A 20100-nucleotide genomic window follows, 5' to 3' on the forward strand; every position below is an offset into this window, starting at 1 on the left:
AAGACAAAGATCGAAGTGTGATAAGCATGGGTATAGTATAGTAGGAACTACTATTAGAAATAGAAAAAAATACATTGGATTTAAAGCAAGAGAATTGAATTTATTCTAAATTCCTACTACATTTGATGCTAGGTACCAGGAGATATAGTCAAGCAATCAATCAATAAACACTTATTAAGCTTTTATTTTGTACCAGCCCTGTATCTAGTGCTGGGAATATAAAAAGATGCAGTTCTTTCCCCCAAGGAGCTTACAATCTAATGAGAGAAACAATATCTTATGTCTATATGATATCTATATAATCATCATATATATATATATACATATACATATATATATATATATATATATATATATATATATATACACACACACAAAGCAATCTGTATTTGGATTAAATAAATAATTAAAAGAGGGAGAGCAATAGAATTAAGAGGGATTAGGGAAGGCTTCCTGTAGAAGCTGGGATTTTAGTTATTATTTCAAAGAAGTTAAGGTCCTCACTAGTTGAAGTTATGGAGAATGTTCCAGGAATGAAGGACAGAGAGAGAAAATGTTTGGAGATAAGAAATGGAGTGTCTTGAAAGACCCATGTTACTAGAAGAAAATTTCAGGGAGGAAGGTAATAGAAAATTGGAAAGGTTGAAGAGTAAATTATGGTATACATAAATAACAACAAAGAAAAATCAAAGTAATGTTAAGAGTAAGATTATTATTGTGACTGAGATATTAGTTATATAAAAAAATTACATAAGACAATTATATAAAACAATTTTTAACCATTAGAACTCTCCTACAATGGAATAAATTTGTGATAGTAAACTCCCTGTCTCTGATGTGTTTGATTGACAACCTGATTAGTGATCTCTCTGAGATGCTAACATATCTATTTATAAGAATTTATAAAACACTAACACTATGCCAAACAATATGCAGGGTGCTAGGGATATAGAAACAAACATGAAACATCTCTTGTTATTTGAGAACTCATAACTGAATGGGAAAAAATAGCAATATGTTTACATGTAACAGCAAATGTAAAATATATGTGAAGTAAATGGAAGGTGATTTTTTTGGAGAGAGTCCAAGAGAAGATGCCTGAATAGAGTTGTAATTATGAAAGCTTAGAATCTAAAACTCAGCACAATTCTGTGGTTATAGTTAATTTCCTCAATTATGAAATGAGCTGATTATCCTGAAAGCCTTGAAGGTTGCTTTTAGCTCTTATGTTTCTACATCCCTCATGATAATTTAATTTGCATTCATTGATATATTGCTTTGAAAATGTGTTCTTCAGTTGTCCTTTGTGCAGTTCTTTGTCCTTAACTAAATGATAAAGATAATAGAGAACAAGGATAACATGTTATATCTCTTCCCTTATTTTATAGGCTAATAAAAGAAGATATCTTGGAGGAAAAAAATACCTTTGACCTCCTAGGTGTAATAATAATAACAAATTAAAAATAGAGGAATAAATACATAGCTAGAATTTATTTATTACTTCGGGGTTTGTAATTTGTGTTAAAAATGTTATCTCATTTGATCTTCAAGAAATAAGTATTGTTAAAAATCTCTATTTTTACAGATGAGGAACCTCAGTCCTGAACTGAGTTAAGTGATTTGACTAAAGTCACATAATATAGAGTTAATGATTTAAAAAAAAAAAAAAAAAAAAAAACTACCTTCTCTGTTTAAACAATGTTTAGCAGTAAATGATATAATTACTTACCAAATGTAAAAATCCCCTATGCTAGGATCCTCCATATGATTTGAAAAGCTTTGTGATTATATAGATATCCAAAAGGGATTGTGAGAAAGCATAGGAAATTAAATCTTAAATAGAAATACAATTAGAAGAAAATCCCTTTTAGTGGTGATAACCACCATGTTTTCAACAATAGGACTCTGAATGCAAGTAGTAGACCACAAACAGTAAAAGAATGACATTATAATAAGTGATATTATACTCTGTGAGAGTTCTCTTTCCCCCAAATTGCTTGTTCATTTTTCATAATCTCAAACAGAATTCACTTTGTCAAAATTAGTGATTTTTATTGAAAATAATAATTTGAGCTTACTAAGGGGCAGGATGGTTATTTACTTTCAGAACATAAAAAGCCAAAGTAAAAGAATTTAGAAAAAGTAACAATGTGTGCCATCTGTATCATTATAGGGTTGGATTTTGTAGCCTGTGTGTGCTCCATGAGATATGAATGTGTCTCTGAGACTTAAATCTGAAACTTATAATAGTTACCATCAAAGGGTTGGATTGTCTTAGAGTAAGATAATGGCCAAGGGATTCTGAATTTATTTGGATATATGAGAAATCAGGGGAAAAAAGCCCACCCACACTTTTTGAATTTTGAAGAATTATCATATGGAAGAGGGCTTAGATTTCTTCTCTCTGGCCACAGAAGACAGATAGATTTAGTTTTGACATAAGGTGAAAAAAATTAAAATTTTGTCTTCAGAATTAAAACTTTCAAGAATGAAATGAGTTGCCACAAAAGGTAGTGGTTTTCAAGCAAAAGTTGGTTGGATCACTACCTGCAACATAATACATATTGTCATTGTTGTTTATTCTTTGTTCTTGAAAAAGACCATGACATCAGAAAGGTGATGCCATGACATGTAAGTGAATTGGATTTGAGAGAGGGAGGACTGTGCAAGGTTACCTGTCTCATTTTCTCCTCCACAGTCATATGAGTAGTGGCCAGATATAGATCAAGATGACTAGAGATGGCCCTGATTGAAATGGGAGACCTTGATCTGTTTAAGATAAGATCTTCCAACAGGTCTCAGTTTGACTGAGGCTATTCCCATTCAATGATTAAGGCTAAGTAGCAATTGAGGCAAAAAATCTCTTCTTTCACCCAGTCCAAAAAAATTAATCTAAATAAATAAATGAATGGATGGATGCATGCATACATACATGAATCTGGAAGGTGAAGACCCTCAGGGTTTCTGGCCAAAGCAGAAATGTTTGCTATTTACATTCAATCTGAGTCTGTCAGAACTCAAACAATGACCAAATGGGGTTTGGCCTGGGATCTATAGATGGCCAATTAGAATCAGAATGGTTTTGTTTTAAGGCCTGGTTCTTAAGAAAGAAATATAGCCAGTAAACCCCAAAATATCTTGGAAGGGTTCAGAGGTGCAGATGAGAAAAAAATGCTTTTAAGAGCATCTGTGGGTAAGGATATGATAACCTAAATGGCCAGAAAAAGGAAAGGAGAGAAGGAGGGAAGGAGGAAAGAAGAGAAGGAAGGAGGAAAGGAAGAGAGAAGGAAGGAAGGAAGGAAGGAAGGAAGGAAGGAAGGAAGGAAGGAAGGAAGGAAGGAAGGAAGGAAGGAAGGAAGGAATCTGTTAAACAACAGAGTTGTTGTTTGTCCTTCATTCTCAAAGAAGACTGATTGATCTTATTCAGGCACAAATTATACTAAATGACCTTTGTTGGCCCTTTAAGCTCTAAAATTCTGTATAAAATGATTTCTAAGGTGACTTCCAGTTTTAGATTTTATGACTCAATGAATTTGATTCTATTAATTTAGTATTCTTCACTGTGTCCAAATGAATAAGACATATGTAAGGTGGCAAATATTTGTAATTTGCTTAATGACAAAATGTTCTATTTTTTTTCCTTGCCTGTTCAATATCAGTTTAAAAAAAAGCACTTTTGTAAGACTTTTATTATATCTATAGTATGGTAGAAATGGCACCAGATTTGGAATCAGTAAAACAATTGTGGTTTTGGCCATGCATGTATAATTTAAGGAACCTTTGCCAAAACATTGAACTTTTATGAGACTTCAGTTTCTTCGTCTTCAACATGGGAGAACTGAATTAGCTCTTTGTTGATAGAGTTGTTACAGTTCTCAATGCCAAGATCTTAGGCCCCTATTTATGATTTCATTGTTTCTCAGCAATAGCTTAAATTCAAGGTATAATCAGATATCAGCAATTTAGATTAATTGGGCTGAAGAAATCTAAATCACTAGAAAATAATTATTCTTTAATTTTTGAAAGAAAATATATGTTATTTTAATTGTTTTTGAGTCTACTAATTTTAACAATGTTTAGAATAATTTTAATAATTAATTGTTAGAAGGAGTTCCCATACTAACTAGATAGCTGGCCACAGAGGCAGGATAATCTTGGTTCAAGTCTCACTTCTGGCATAAATGGTCATTTTTAAGGCCAATCATTTAATTTCTTAATGCCCCATGAAATTATCGGACACTAAAAATTGTAGAATTAGATCTTTAGAGCTTGAATCAGGAAGACCTGAGTTCAAATCCTGCCTCAAATATTTTCTTGCTGTGTGATCCTGAATAAGTCATATTAATTGCAAACTGCCTGAGTTTCCTTAAATATAAAATTGGATCATAATAACATCTACTTCATATAACAAACTATAACAAAGATGTCTAATAAATGATTATTCCCTTCCCTTTCTCTAGAGTTGGTTTCTTCCTCAAAGAGATCATAGTTATTGTGAAACAATGGAAAGAATGGAAAGAGCACTAGATTCTAGAATCTAAGGTTCTTAGTTCAAATCCTATCTCTGACACTTACTATCACTTTGAATCTAGATAAGTCATAATCTCCCTGAATTAATTTATTTTTTTTCATAAAATGAATGTTTTGGATGAAATGGCCTTCTAGTTTTGTGTCATCTATGATGTGAAATAGTTAAAAAAAATAAACTATTTGTAACTTGTTGTTTTCAAATATATGGATGCCTTCTGAATAGTTTCTTCACCTAAATTCTTGATAATAACTCCTTCAGTAGATCTTCTTTACCAGGCAATTTTGCAAAGAGGGAAGGGAGACAGCACTATGTGTTTGAATAGAATCACAACAGTATATTTGAATCCTAGGTGTGCTACTACCTTTGTGATTTTGGAATTGTTGCTTAATTTTTTACTTTTTAGTTTCTTTGTAAAAAAAAAAAATGTGATTAGACAAGACCATATTATTATAGGATGATAGGATCACATGTTTAAAGTTAGATATTCTCAACAATCCTAGCTTTAGTTCTAATAGACTGTAACGTCTGGGGAATATTGATCAAATACAATGGACTCCTTTTTGAGGCATCCGCACAGCAAATTTGACTTTAGGTTATAAATTATTTAGATAAAAGATTTAAATCTTCCAGGGCCAAGTCTCTGGTCCATATAGTAAAATAGTTGGAGGAAAGAGGGCCCTCAAAAATAGGGAAGAATCATATTATAATGGGATTCTATTGTGCTATTAACATAAAAGAGATGGCATTTGATTGGGCTTTAAGATTTGTAAATACTATCCCATTAGATAAATAAATCCAGGGAGGTAGGTGGTAGTGTAATCCCATTTTACAGATAGAGAAGTGGAGGCTGAGAGAAGTTAAAATAACTTGGTTAAACCAATACAGCTACTATTATTTGAGGTAACATTTGAACTCAGGTCTTCTTTAAGTCTATGCACTGTGTTACAGTAGCATGTAAGTGCTTAAAATTGTGAAGTGAAAGTGAAAATGGGCTTTATCTAAGAGACCATTGCTGAAGTTGAAGGAAGTAACTTCCTGTAAGAGTGAAGATTATGATATATCACTGAGTTATTGTTAAACTATTCACTATTAAGGATAACATAAAACATAATTTGCTTTTCCAAAGTCCTTCAAAGTTCCTAAAATACTTTCTTCACCACAAGCCTGAGAGGTAGGTGTTTAGGGAAAAAATACAAATGAGAAAATCGAGGTTTTAACAGATTAATTGTCCATGCTCATATAAGGTAATTAAAAAATTGCATTGTCATGGTCAATATATATTACCTCTTATAAGGGAATCCCATACTCTCCCTAATACTTTAAAAAAGGACACATTGAACAGTTCTAAAAACTAAAAATGAGTTCCCCAGTTACATGGATTAGTAGTTATGACTCAAAGTGCCCTTTCTCCATTTTGGATAGTTTGAATATCAACTAGCTGCCAATTTCCCCCTGAATTTCACTACTCCCCACCAAGAGTCAATATCTGTCTTGAACTTTAACTTACAATTCCAGTTCCAACCTCTGCCACCAATCACTAGTCCTGCTTGACACACATAAGACACTATAAAAATGAATCCTGCTTCAACCCATCTTGGTCACCTAACTCCAGTTCTGAACTGCAGGGTTCTGCTTTATGTATGTACAGTATCTGCTCCTGCCCCGATTTTCTCCCTGCACCATGAGTAAAAGCCAAGGTAGATTGCTGCCTTTCCTTATAGTGAGACTTTGTTATCTGGAACCTCTGTAGTCTATATTAAGACACCTGTACCAACGTATTGAGTAGTTCTCCAGACATGACAAGTCATTCCTACCTTGAAATATTTCATTTTAAATTATAAATAGCATACATATTTATCCTAGAAGTTAAGTCTTTTATAAGTTGTCCATCATCACATCATGGTATAAAATGTTTTATATCTGAAAAATAGCAACAACAAAAAATCCCATTAAACTTTAAATGTTTGGGGGAAGATGAAATATATTTTCATGAATTTACCACAGTTAAACTTGATTTATATATGTCCTCCTTTTAATACTGTATGGAACCAATTTTCCTTAATTATCAGATGATTTAAAGTTGGAAAGTACATTAAAAATCATGCATTTTGCCTCTTTTTGTGCCTCCAGCATTTAGCACAGTGCCTGACATATAATGGGTACTTAATAAATGTTTATTGATTGATTGTCCAAATCCCTCATTTTTCATAAGGAAAAACTAAGAGTGTAGAAATGTGAAGTTAAACCAGGTATTCTAATGGCAAATCCAGAGAGTGTTTTCACTATGTCAATATTTTACAATTTTGAGAGCAGTTCTCATAGGAGGGCATATTGTTTTGAGCATAACAGCATAGTTTGAATAAGGGTAAATCTCCTAAAATAAATCTTTCATGCAATCTTCTTGTGTAAATTTGGGAAAAGAAAAGGGGTTTGGAATGAACTTTTGATTTTTTTGCAATAAGAGGCTTTCCAAGAGGGAATTATCTTTAACAATGAAAATCTGGAACTGCACTGAAATTTATGGAAGCTTAAAACAATTGCCCAGGGCATTAAAAGATTGACTTGCCCCAGGGTCACACAATCAATATACGTCAGAAATCTGACTTGAACCTATTTAATCCTGGTTTTTAAACTTTCTGGGTGCCTCTCAGATTGAAATTTTGCTATTTTTTATTTAAAAAAATAAATCTCAATATTTCAAATTTCATTTTGAACAATAGCTAAACTAAGGATAAGTAAGGAGAATCTATAATTAGACTGAATTCAAATAGATTTTATGGGCCAAGTTCTTAAATTATCTCTTTCTAAAAGTAAGTAGGTATTTTTTTCTGATTACTGTGAGCATTTTTGCTTCCTTTCCCCATATTTTTCTGTTTCTCTTCTTGAAACAGAATATGACTTGGAACCATGTGATGATCCAGGTGTTCCTGCTTTCAGCCGAAGAATTGGTTTTCATTTTGGAGTTGGGGATTCTCTGACCTTTTCCTGCTTCCCAGGATATCGTTTAGAAGGTGCAACTAAGCTTACCTGCCTGGGTGGGGGCCGTCGTGTTTGGAGTGCACCTCTGCCAAGGTGTGTGGGTAGGTGGTCACATGATTTCATTTCATTCATCCAAGGGGGAGGGGCAGGACATGGCATACATCAGGATAGTAAAATGTTTAGCAGGCTATATAGGGCTGTAATTGCTATCTCTGAATTTATAAAGATGAATGGGGAAAGTCATAAAGTAAGTGATTTGTAAAATAACTTGTGAAAACAAAAAGACCAAAGCTAATACATTCCTTAGGAACAGTGAAACAATGTATTTGACAGTGATGATATTGGGGGTGAGAGGGAAGCTGCCAGGCTCTTTTTAGTTTAGTTTTTTGGCAGAACAATAGATACATATGCCCAAACAGCAAAAAGTAGGCGAGTTCAAAATAAGCTTAATTGCCATATTCAGTGATTTCAGATATACTGCTAATAGAACTAGACCATTATCAGATTTCTTACATAAAATGATCTCTTTGTGTAAACAGAGCTATTGAGAGTTGTGTTGTGTGATGGATAATGTGCAAAACAGGAGCCCTATGAATAACATAGGATGAGAGGTTTGCATTGGTGTAATGGAAAGAACAATATATTTGAAGTTAGAAGACTGGGGTTTGAGTCCCAGCCTACTTATTTATTATCTATTGGATTTTAAATAAGTCCTCACTCGGAACCCAGATCTTTGCAAGTAAAATGAAGGAGCTGAACTACATGATCTCTACGGTCTTTGTTAGTCTTAAATTCTGTGATTAAAATATCTCTAGACTCAAAGAATATAACCTATCAGTAGCCACTCCATAATAGATAGTTGTAGAATGGTTCTTTTAATTTTTGATATTCTGAACACATTTGGGGGGGGATTATATCTTAATTTTTATGGAATTTTAAGTTAAAGAAAAAATTAACAATGAATTAAGAGTATTAAAAGGAAAATTAATAAATATTCATACTTTTAAAAATCAGAATTGTCACATGTTAATACTTAAATGGATATATAATTTAATCAGTTTGGCTATTCCTTCCAGTGATCCAGATCACTTTCTTATCCTGAGAACCTTTTGTCCATCTTTACTTACAAATCCTCCAGTGGGATATTTGCAGTTTGGGTGGTTAGTTGTTGTCCTTTGCTTTTTGAAGAAAATCAAAATGACATCACTATGTTAGAGTCAAGTTGCAGTGTGTCTGACTGTGACTAATCCAACCAATAATGCTTTGCCACAGGTCAGAAACAAACAGCCCCTATGAACATTTGGGGCGACTTCTCTAACTTTGTACATCTTGTTTTCCTTCAGAGCTAATTCAATTTTGCTTTGTTCATAGAGCACAGCATCTTCTCTGAAGAGGATAAATCATGCTACACTGTCCTTTGCCTGTGTCATACAAGCAATTCTAGATCTAGAGAGTATCCTTGTATCATTTTTTTCTGACCACCTTTTGAGCACTTATGTTATGTGAGTTCTCCATAAAACTGTCTTTTTGGCAAGCTTACACTTGACATTCAAACAGTTTGGCCAACTTCACAGAATTCCATTCTCTGCAGTAGAGTTTGAATTCTTGACAATTTAGTTTAAGAAAGGCCTTCCATGTATGTTATCTTATCCTGCCAGGTCATTTTCAGAATCTTCCTAAGACAATTCAAATGGAAGCAATTTAATTTCTTGCATGGTCCTAGGTACTGCCTAGGTTTCCCAGGCTTACAATAAGAAAATAAGTAGACCTTCAGCTTGATAATTAGTCTAATACCTCTTCTCTCCCACACTTTTCTTCAGAATCTCCCAAACACTGAGCTAGCTAGCTTTGGTAATGCATGTGTAAACCTCATCATTGTGTACGTCCCTGGAAAGTATATTGAACTTATCCACAGCATTCAAAACTTCACCATTTGCTATAATTGATAGTGCTGACTATATGGTGCTGACTAATGAAGTACCTGGGTTCTCTTGGTATTAGTTGTAAGGTCAAAATTAGTATAATCAGCAGAGAATTGATCCATAACTTGTTGCATCTCAGTTTCAGGGACTGAATTGAGTGCAGAATGATCTGCAAGGAAAAAATCATGCACTGATATTCCCTTTACTTTATTGGCTTATAGCCTATTCAAATTAAAGAATTTGTCATCAGTTCAATGGCTGATTTTGATGCCATGTTTGTCCTCATTGAAGGCATTTGACAACATGACTGAGAATATAATTCTAAAAAGCATGAGAGCAAGCACACAGTTTGTTTAAAAACCTCGAGAGCACTGTCCATTGTTGAGAACCTAGTTAAGCATGTCATCCTGAAATTGACATACTCTATTGATGAATTTCTCTGGGAAACCAAATTTTGAGATATTTTTCCATCCTCAAGATTGACAGTATTAAAGGCCTTGATCAGATCTACATTCCCATTTTTGCTTGAGTTGTCAGGCAGCAAACACTATATGATTATCCTTCAGCCCCTTCTCAAGCCACACTGCCTCTCAAGTAGATGACCTTCTTCCAGGAATAGGATTAGCCCATTAAGAAGGACTCTGGCAACAATCTTGCCAAAAATGACTAAAAGAGAGACCTCTCTGTGATAGTCACAGGACTATTTATTCTCTCTACCTTTATAGAGATAGACAATTCGGGCATCCTTGAATTTCTGGGGCATAATCTCCTCTTGCCATATAATTTGGAAAATTCCAATCAGCTTTTGTATGAGCAATGGACCTCCCACTTTATAAATCTCAACTGGAATAGAATCAGCACCAGGTGCTTTGCTATATGCCTAATGCCTTTATTGCTGTAATGCTATTAGTAGCATTCAAAACCTCTTCTCAAGTAGGGAGGAATTGACTTCAACTTGAGGTAAATAGTCAATAGCTTCAGTATTGATTGATGATGGTCTGTTGAGAATACTATGGAAGTGTTTAGCCCATCTCTCTAGGATCATCTTATCACTAATGAATGTGGCTCCATCAGCACTGAGAAATTGAGATGTATCATACATAAGTCTTGGCCCAAAAATAGCTTTAAAGGAATCATATAAGTGCTTTGGATTGTTACTATCCATAAAACTAAATTTTATCTGCCTTCTTATTAAACTAAGAATTTTGTATCTTTCTAAGCTTTGTTTATATTTTTAATGTAATTAAATGATGCCTTCTTCGAGATGGTTGAACTATCCTGCTAGCAAATCCTATGGAGTTCTTGTTTTTTTTTTTTGTTGTTGTTGTTGTTGTTGTTTGTTTGTTTTTTCATTTAGAAACTTCTGAATTTCCCCATCATTTTCATTAAATCAGTCTTGATTTTTGTATGTTCTGTACCAAATGATCAAATGCAGTGCTGTACACCAAATCTCTGAAAGCTGCCCATTCCTTTTCTGTTCCATTGTTGCCATCTGTGTGTTGGCCCAACTTACCCTCCAAGTTATTTTGATGGAAAGTATATTGTACATTATATTATATTATATTATTTATTATTTATTATATATTATTATAAAGTATATTATAACAGAATTGTTCCCTCTCAGAGAAGCTGTCAAATCTCTTGACATTAATTTTTCTAGTAGTATTTTTTGGGCCACTGCTTTTATCGAGTGCAGATATTCAGCTTAAAGTGGATAAGTCTAGGATCAGTCCAGCACTCTGCACCACATATTGCCTTTCTCACATTTTGTCTGAATCTTTTCCTTGGTTGATGATGTGTTACAGTCTGCTCATGCAGACCATATACCTCTCTGTTTACCTTTGAGTAAATTTCAATTATATATTGAGTACCCTCAATTATAATTATTTCAAAACTATGATAGTATTAAATGAATAAATATATTCCTTGATAAAAATAGCCACATTTTCTAATTTAGAGGATTTCTTCTTTGTGCATTATAGTATAAAAGAAAGAATACTGTATTTAAAGCCAAAGGAGTTGGGTTCAAATCCCAAGTTCTACTGCCTATTATTCAGTTGAACTTCAACAAGTTTATTTATTTTATATTACTTTCCTTATCTATAAAATGAAGAAAATAGATTAGTTAATCTCTTGGGTTCCTACCAACTCTAAATCTAATAACTTTATATGTAAAAATAAGATTTAGTTTCCCCTCTATAATATTCAAAAATATCCTAGAGATAGTTCATTAGAAGCAAGATTTTCTAATTTATTTCATCTTTTACCTATACAATTGTTTTCAAAGTGCTTTTTCTGGTTCTTTTTAAATTATCAAAAATTTCATCATTGTTTTTTTGTAGTTGGTTTTTAAGGAAGACAAATTTAAATTTATGAAACACTACCATAATTCCATGATTCCTTTTTGCATCTCAAACTTTATAAGGGTTTAAGAGATTGCTAATAATTTTAGAAAATATTCAAAGTTACACCTTCAGACTTTTACTAATCCCATTACATTAAGAAGTTCGCCCTAATAAATGGGATAGTTACAAATCATCCCTTGGCAATTGAAACTGAATCAATCTTGTGTTTTATAAGCATTTGGGATAGTTTTGTATTTTTGTTTAATCCTATCCTCATCAGATGCCTCTGTTGGCTGGATGTGATTGGGGTTCCTGGGTTGCTGTGATTTTTTTCAAAGCAGTACAAACAAAGCAATCCTACCAAACTAGAGAGACTTTAATACAATTCTGGCAATGAACTCTGTCTTTCGCCAAGGACCAGACCACATGAGTATGAAGAAAGACATCCCACATTATTAGTATTTTTGGCCATAACAATTCATGAAGACTATCTACTAAAGCAGGGAATTCCGCCAAACGAGTTGGTAAAAAGTGTACAGACAATGAAATTGTTAAGACTTACAATATGAACATATTTTATATTATAACTATTGTTTCAAAGTAAAATAAAGGAGTATTTTATGATTAAATAATACATTCTGCATGATGACCTTTCCCAAATGTAATACTTTTAAATTTTGTAGTTATAGTTTTATAGAAGTATGCTTTCAGATACTTAGATAGTTTAGAAAATGGATTTTTCCATTGTTTTATTCCTATTTCATTTTAATTAATTGGGTTTTATGACTGAACTTTTGATGGTAACTTGGTTTTGATATCTTATTAAAAATAAATATACTCTTTAGTATGGAATATTTGATTATTTAAAGTCATATTAAATTTGTTACTTTAAAAGCACATAATAGAGGAGTTATTGCCAGAACTTGAAATATCACAAAACTTGAAATATTTCAAACTATAAATGGTGGGTTGCAATTGGACTTTTTAAAATTAAAAGGGACCTTAGACGTTATTAAGTTCAATTCTACATATTACAAAGGAAGAAACATGTCCAGAGAAGTTGTTAGCTTGTTCATCCAAGATCACACTTTTCTCAACTATTAATTTGATTTAAGTTTATTTCCATTTATTTTATCTACATATTTAGAGGGTATAAAATAAAAAGAAAATCTATATATAGAATCCTGATCCACTATTACTTTAATCATAAGTAAATCATTTAATTTCTTGAATTCCAGTTTCTTCCTGAGTAATACAAAGGGGTTAAATCACTATTAGTAATGTCTTAAGTCCCTTCAAACTCAAACATTTTGTGTACTATGATTTTGGAGAGTATTTTCCCTAATTCCAAAAGCAAGTATTTATTTCCTGACAAGTACAATGATTTTTTTTGGTACAAAATGATTTCATGAAATGAAGTTCAATTTATTGGTTCTTGAACACTTAAAATACTTGTATTTTAAGTCAAAAAAGTCCTTTTTGAGGACTTTATGCTCTTTGAATTTATATTCCCTGGCTTATATTAGGTATTCAGTAGCTAATGAATGAATGAATCTTGAATGATTATCACAAATCTTGGAATTTCAGGATTTAAATGACTTTACAGACTATCTAGCACAATTCATATCTGAGCTTATTGGTATTTTAGTATATACCAACTGCAAAATTCTGCAGTCATCTTTTATTCACTTTCAGACTTCTAGTGAAGGGAATAATACTCATTGCCAAGTTATCCCATTCTACTTTTGGAAAGCTCTATTAGAAAGTTTTTCTTTATATAACACATTATCTGTGGCTACTTGCCCAACTCAGTACTCATCCTCACAGACCGGGGTCTTCAGAAGGCAACTATTTCTGAAGTAACCCTGAGAATCATAATTTGTAGTACTGCTGCTTAGAGTCCCTACTGGTGTGCTAACCATGAACAATTAAGTCATCAAGAACTGATTAGCTTTTAAAAATGGTATGTACTACAAAGTAAGTAGGATTATTATAAAACATTCCCTCTAAAACCTTAAGTACTCTCTTACACAAATACACACAATATCTGTGGGGAGGATGGGCACAACTTTAAAAAAAGACTATGTGGCACTCACCATAGAGTACACCTGTGGCAAAAGAATACTTCCCATGCTTGGAAAGTCCTTTCTATCTGCCGGAAGTCTTCATTAAATTCCCTTAAGTGCAGCTCATTTTTAGAGCTCTAAAAACAGTACTTTTCATGAATTCATAGTTGGTACTTCTCTCGATTATGCTTCCTGAAGTTGCTGCCTGCTTCAAGTGATTGTTATTCAATATCCACATATAATGACTTACATTGCCATCAAGTACTTTCATCCTAATTATCTACTGTTGCTTCTACCATTTAGTTCCAACTGCAGCTGATGATATTTCTGTATCTTAGAATTCCCAGTTTCAGGGACAGCTAAGTGGTGCAGTGGATAGAGTACCAGTCCTGAAGTCAGGAGGACCTGAGTTCAAATTGGGCCTCAGACACTTAACACTTCCTAGCTATGTGTCCCTGGGCAAGTCACTTAGCCCCAGTTGCCTCATCAAAAAAAAAAAAAATCCCAGTTTCACAAAAGTAGGTCCTGAATAAAGCTATATCAGAAGATACATTAGCTTTAGAAGATGAAAAATTGACCACAGAAATAGAGATGGTCATGTGCTTACAGCTGCTACTATTGGGAGATAGTAGAACAAAATGAACAGAGAATATGGATTTATTCAGCACTTACCATGTTCCAGGCTATATGCTTTATAAATATTAGCTCCTGTGTTCTTCACAACAATTCTGTGCTATTATTATCTTAATTTTATAGGAAAGGCATAGCAATATTAAATGACTTGCCTAGGATCCTACAATTAGTGAGTGACTGCTGATGCATTTGAATTCAAATCTTCCCGACTGCAAGCTCTGAATTATATCCACTGTGCGTTTTTCTGAATGAGAGACAGTGTAGTAAATGTTTTCTTGTTTGACTATCAGGATTAACTTTAATCAGAGTTAAATTTTAACTCCTGACTCCTATATGCACTAAGATTTAGTTTTGCAATCTCTGAGATGTTAGTATTTCTGGTTCTGAGGCCAATAAAAAAGATGTTGTTATCATGCAATACAAGCATCCTAACTATGCGGGACCAAAAGCTAGCTTTCCCCAAGTTTCCATGTAGTTTCTTTGACTGCAACCAAATAGGGAACCTTTATCCATATTCCAAGGACTTGCTTTACTAGAGGCCAATCTACCTCCCTTATAGCTTAATCAAGCCTATCTAATCTGGTGCTCCTGGTCTTCCCTCCACAGTCAAGTAAAATAAATGTAATACCTCGCTAATGTCATAGTTCTTCAAGTAACTGAAAACAACTATTATGTTATATGTAAGTTTATTTTCTAGTCTAAATAGCTCCAATTTCTTTGGGTTTTATGTGATATATATTTTCCCTTCCATCACCCTCCTGGTTAATTTATCACCTTTCCTATAATATGGCATCTAAAAGCGACCATACTCTTAGTTATGATACAAGGATAAAGTAGTACAGAATTTTTTTCTTTAATTCTGGATTTAATTCTGGATGCTTAAAATAGTAATAGAATATGTTTGCTCGGTTAATCTGTATATTTGAAAAATCCTATCTTCTTCCATTTGAGCTACACAGTAAATCATAGTAGCTACATTATTCTTCCCATAGTTATTCAATACTTATTAAAAATAACAACTTCTGAGTTGTATGTTTTTATTATGGATGAATTTCCATATACTTGGTGGATATCTATTTCAATTATATCTATACTCCTTTTAAAAGTATTATTTTGGTAACTATGAACTGATTGAAAGGTACTAATACCTTTTGATATTTAAAAATTCTAGAATGTAATGAACATAAGATCATAGACTAAGAACACAAAGGGATATTAGAAGTCAAATAGACTTTTTAAAATATGTAAAATATTTCTATTTCTTTGCCCTTGAGCTTTTATACATACTTATCCTGCTGACCTATGTTTCTAATATAAACAAGTATATTCTATAGTTTTATTTAAGAGATCTTGTTGTAAAGAAAAGACATTGTAAGAATGCTTTGTTAAAAAAAAAAAAAAAAAAGCCCAACTGTTACAAGGATGCTATTATTATTAATTATTCATAGTGTATACTTGGTATCACACAGGGCAGAAAAGAAGACACATTTCTTTCCTTGGGGTTTTACAATCTATGTTATACTAATATAGTAATACTAAGCAATTTGTATATTAAAAAACCAGCTCAGTGATTTAAGTCTTTTGATAATATGTCTGGATAGATAGGTATTAAGACTGATAGATAGATAGATAGGCAGATAGATAGATAAGCAATTTTTGCTGAAGTTAGAAAATATTTTATATCAATGGAAGACTTCTTAGAAGAAGTAAATATAAGGAGCACTGATATCAAAAAAATATTTGGAAAAAGAGAGAAAAGGAGAAGCTAAGAAATATTGAGATGGTGGTATATTTAAGGCAAGTCAATCACGCGTTGTTTCTATAGAGGAAAAAAAAACTAGGCAAGAATTGGGGAATATAGTTCTAATTCAAGTCTGACACTTACTATTGAAACAAGTCACTTGATATTTCTAAGATTATCCTCTCTTTTGTAAAATAGATTTACTGATAAGTGTCCTGCCTTTCTCAGAAGATTATTGTGAAGAAGGCATACTATAAGCTTTAAAGTGATGTGTAAACATGAGTTTCCTAAATTAAAAAGATGATAGAAACTCTGTAAATAATGATAGCAGAAAGAACATAAGAATTAACAAGAGAGGAATAGGTTTTGAATCATTGCTTTGATGTTTATCTTCTCTGTGACCTTGAGTCAGCCTCTGAGTGTTCAACCCCAATTTCTTTTTTTTTTTTGTTCACAGTTAAAAAAAAAAAAAAACTGTATTTTTCTTTTTGTTTTTTTTTAGTCTGTTTTTTTTTTTTTTTTTTTTTTTGGCAACATGACTCATGGAAATATATTTTTTTCCATGACTTCACATGTATAATTTGTTTCAAATTGCTTGACATGGCCACACGAACACATACACATGGTATCTAACATAGTTTTTAGTCTACAGTAATAGAATGACAATTTAAAGAACTTGAGACGCTATATATATTTACATTATACTGTCCCCTAATCAGACTATAAATAGAGCCCTGTGTTCAGTTCTTAGCATCACATTTTAATTAAGACACTGTCACTCACTCTTTGATATCCAAAATACTGACAAAATCCTGTTGTACTTGCCTGACATGGCTAGTATCCTACATTGAGTACTCCTTACTCTAGCTTCAATTACTTCAATATCCTTCTCCCTGCACCCATTCTCTTCTCTCTCAAATTTATTCTCCAATGCCAAAATGATCTTTCTAAAGTAGAGATCTGATCATTCCACCCCAATTTCTACTTAAATAAGGGAATGCAACTAAACATTACCTCAATAAAAAAATGAGGATTCATTCAACAAGTATTTATTGAACATCTACTATGTACCAGGATTTGTGCCTGCCCTCAAAGAATTTATGCTCTATCAATGGAGTGTTTTCCTGAGTAAAACAAAAACAAAATCTTTCTCTCTGTCTCACATTTATCATTTTAAAAACTATGTTATGATATCTTATTTTCTAGGGCTCTATATTCAATTTAAATTAAGATTAATTGTATTTCCTTTAAAAATATTTCCCCTTAACTTTATAAACTTTTAATCAGTTCACAGATCTCCATTATTCATTCTTGCTGCATAGCCTAAGGGGATAAACCTTTATGTCCTTTTAGATGCAAGTTTTGCTTTCATTTATTAGAAGTTTTAAGGAATAAACACAGTTGCTTAAGAAAAAAAAGGAATCAGATCCCACAAGGTCCATATATTATGTATCATTACCTAAACAGAGAAGAAACTCATCACTTTTGCAAAACACATTTCTTATTTCTCTGGCTTTATATTGCTCAAACGTATTCTTGAAAAGCATTGTAAGAAATAAAAATAACAATATAGAATAATTATAATAAAATTCAAATTATTGTGCTTTATATTCAAAAATATTGTTCCAGATAGCATTCTTATTCTGTGTACATATAGTAGAACCGTTGTGTGTGTAACGTAAAATCCTTGACATATTGTATGAGAACAATGCTGTCATTTGTAACTAGGGTCAGGGTTGGCAAGACCTCTAGGCCATTGTTTTATGTGCTTTGTAGTCAGCTGGACCATCTTTATTTAAATAAAGTCTATCTTTGTATCTAATTAATAAGTAACAAATAAAAATAGATCATAGAGCATATTTTGGCAGTGAAAATATAGTGGAGGGTTAAATTATTTCAACAGGATAGCTTTTCCTTTGGATACTACAAGTTGAAAATTATCTCAAAATTCAAGAATGTAATATAATTAGCAATGTGCTACTTAGCTGAAAAGAACTATTAATTAACTTATTTATTAAGCTTCCCCAGTGACCCTGTTCTCCACTCAGGAAGTTTAAGTCAGCAACCATGTATTAAGGGTCTGTAATATATATACATACATATATATATGTCGTAAGTGGAGAAAGAGTCCACTTCAGTGTCAGAAAGATCTTGATTCAAGTCCTTGTTTAAAAACAAATTTAGAAATTTGTGATCCTGGGCAAGTTAATTAATTTCTTTGTTTCTCAAGCAACTTTAAGACTGTAAATTATAAAGAGTGGAAGAGAGTACTTCTTTACCTGAAATTTCCTTAAACCAATTCAAATCTGGTTCATACACACACACACACACACACACACACACACACACACACACTTCATAGGTATATGTGTGCCTGAATAGGTGTGTATTTATATGTGTATAAACATATATGAGTATGTATATATGTGTGTGTTTCTACAAGAATTGTGTTTTCCTGAGTAAAACAAAAACAAAATCTTTCTGTCTCACATTTATAATTTTTAAAATGATGTTATGATACCTCCTCATTTCTTAGGACAACTTTTCTCTATGCTCACAATTCTATCCTATTGATTTATCTTGATGCCATTTTGAGTAGAATTTCTATTTTTGGTCAAAAAACAAATAGTAGTGGGAAGGGGAGGACATATATAGAAGGAAGAAGCATCACATTGTTTAGAAATAGAAGAGACCTTCAAGATCATCTTGTCCAACGTCTTCATTTTACTTATGAAGAATGAGACCTGAAAAGGTTAATTCACTTATTAAAGTGTTAAGATAACTGGAATTCAGGTTCAAATTGCTGCAGATTACTACTACTTGATCAGAGAAATGTACAAATTCAAACTGATCTAACCTAACCTCCTCTATTAATAGATAGAGAAACTAATGTCTAAATAGTGACTTTCCAAGGTTGCAAATGAAATTTGACGTTATTTACTATTTAACTAATAGATCCTGAGAGCTATTTAGATATTTCTCTGTTCTCATGGAGAAACAAAAGAGCAAAGCATTTATTGCTATTCAGTCTCTAAAATATAATGTAAACAAATGCTCTGCTGTAATATTTTACAGTTAGAAATTAAGTAGTATATCTAACATCAGGGCCAGAACATGGCAAAAAACATGAAAAACCTTTTCTTTTCAGGAGACTTTTAGAATATCAGAGGTATAAACTACTTAAATATCATTTAATCTAAATCCCATGTTTTATAGAAAAGGAAACTAGGAGAAAAGGTGATAAAGTGATTTAGCTAGGGTCAACACATAGTTTCATAGCCAATTCTGGAACTAATGTTTCCTGCCATTAATCTTTTATTTACACCATGATGCCTTCTAGGAATCAGGCAAAGAAAGGAATAAAGAGAGACAAAAGCTTGGAAATTATAAGAATCTAGATTATCTGAGTTTAAATTAATATTTAAACTAGTGTTATAGTCACCAGAGCTTTGATGATCCATAGTGCAGTAATGGGTTTATTAATTTAGAAATGCAATGATACAGTAGAGGGTGACCATAAATTTGGAATAGTTATTTTATTATGTATCAAAATGGCTAATTCTTTCTTTGAATTCGTTTTTAATGTCCCATTTTCTTTAGCTGAATGTGGAGCAAGTGTTACTGGAAATGAAGGAACATTACTGTCTCCAAATTTTCCATCGAACTATGACAACAACCATGAGTGCATTTATAAAATTGAAACTGAAGCTGGAAAGGGAATTCATCTCAGAGCCCGAAGCTTTCAGCTCCATGAAGGAGATGTGCTCAAGGTAAATGGGAATTTAATTCAAAGTCCTTTATCTTCTTTCTTTATATATGTAATAGCAACTAGTTCTTTTTTTTAAAGGTATTGCATTTTATTTCAAAAGCTCTATCCAGTAGA

General features: G+C 32.5%; 1 protein-coding gene across 1 annotated transcript in view; it reads left to right on the forward strand.

Moving 5' to 3' along the window:
- The window catches only part of CSMD1 (CUB and Sushi multiple domains 1), a 2716069-nt gene that overhangs the window by 2146884 nt on the left and 549085 nt on the right, over positions 1–20100 (forward strand). The window contains exons 21-22 of the mRNA XM_051975995.1: positions 7423–7611; positions 19818–19987. Coding sequence (XP_051831955.1) covers positions 7423–7611; positions 19818–19987 — 359 coding nt within the window. The remainder of the gene's footprint in view (positions 1–7422; positions 7612–19817; positions 19988–20100) is intronic.

Source organism: Antechinus flavipes, chromosome 2, assembly GCF_016432865.1.
Source record: "Antechinus flavipes isolate AdamAnt ecotype Samford, QLD, Australia chromosome 2, AdamAnt_v2, whole genome shotgun sequence".
NCBI classification, from domain to species: domain Eukaryota; kingdom Metazoa; phylum Chordata; class Mammalia; order Dasyuromorphia; family Dasyuridae; genus Antechinus; species Antechinus flavipes.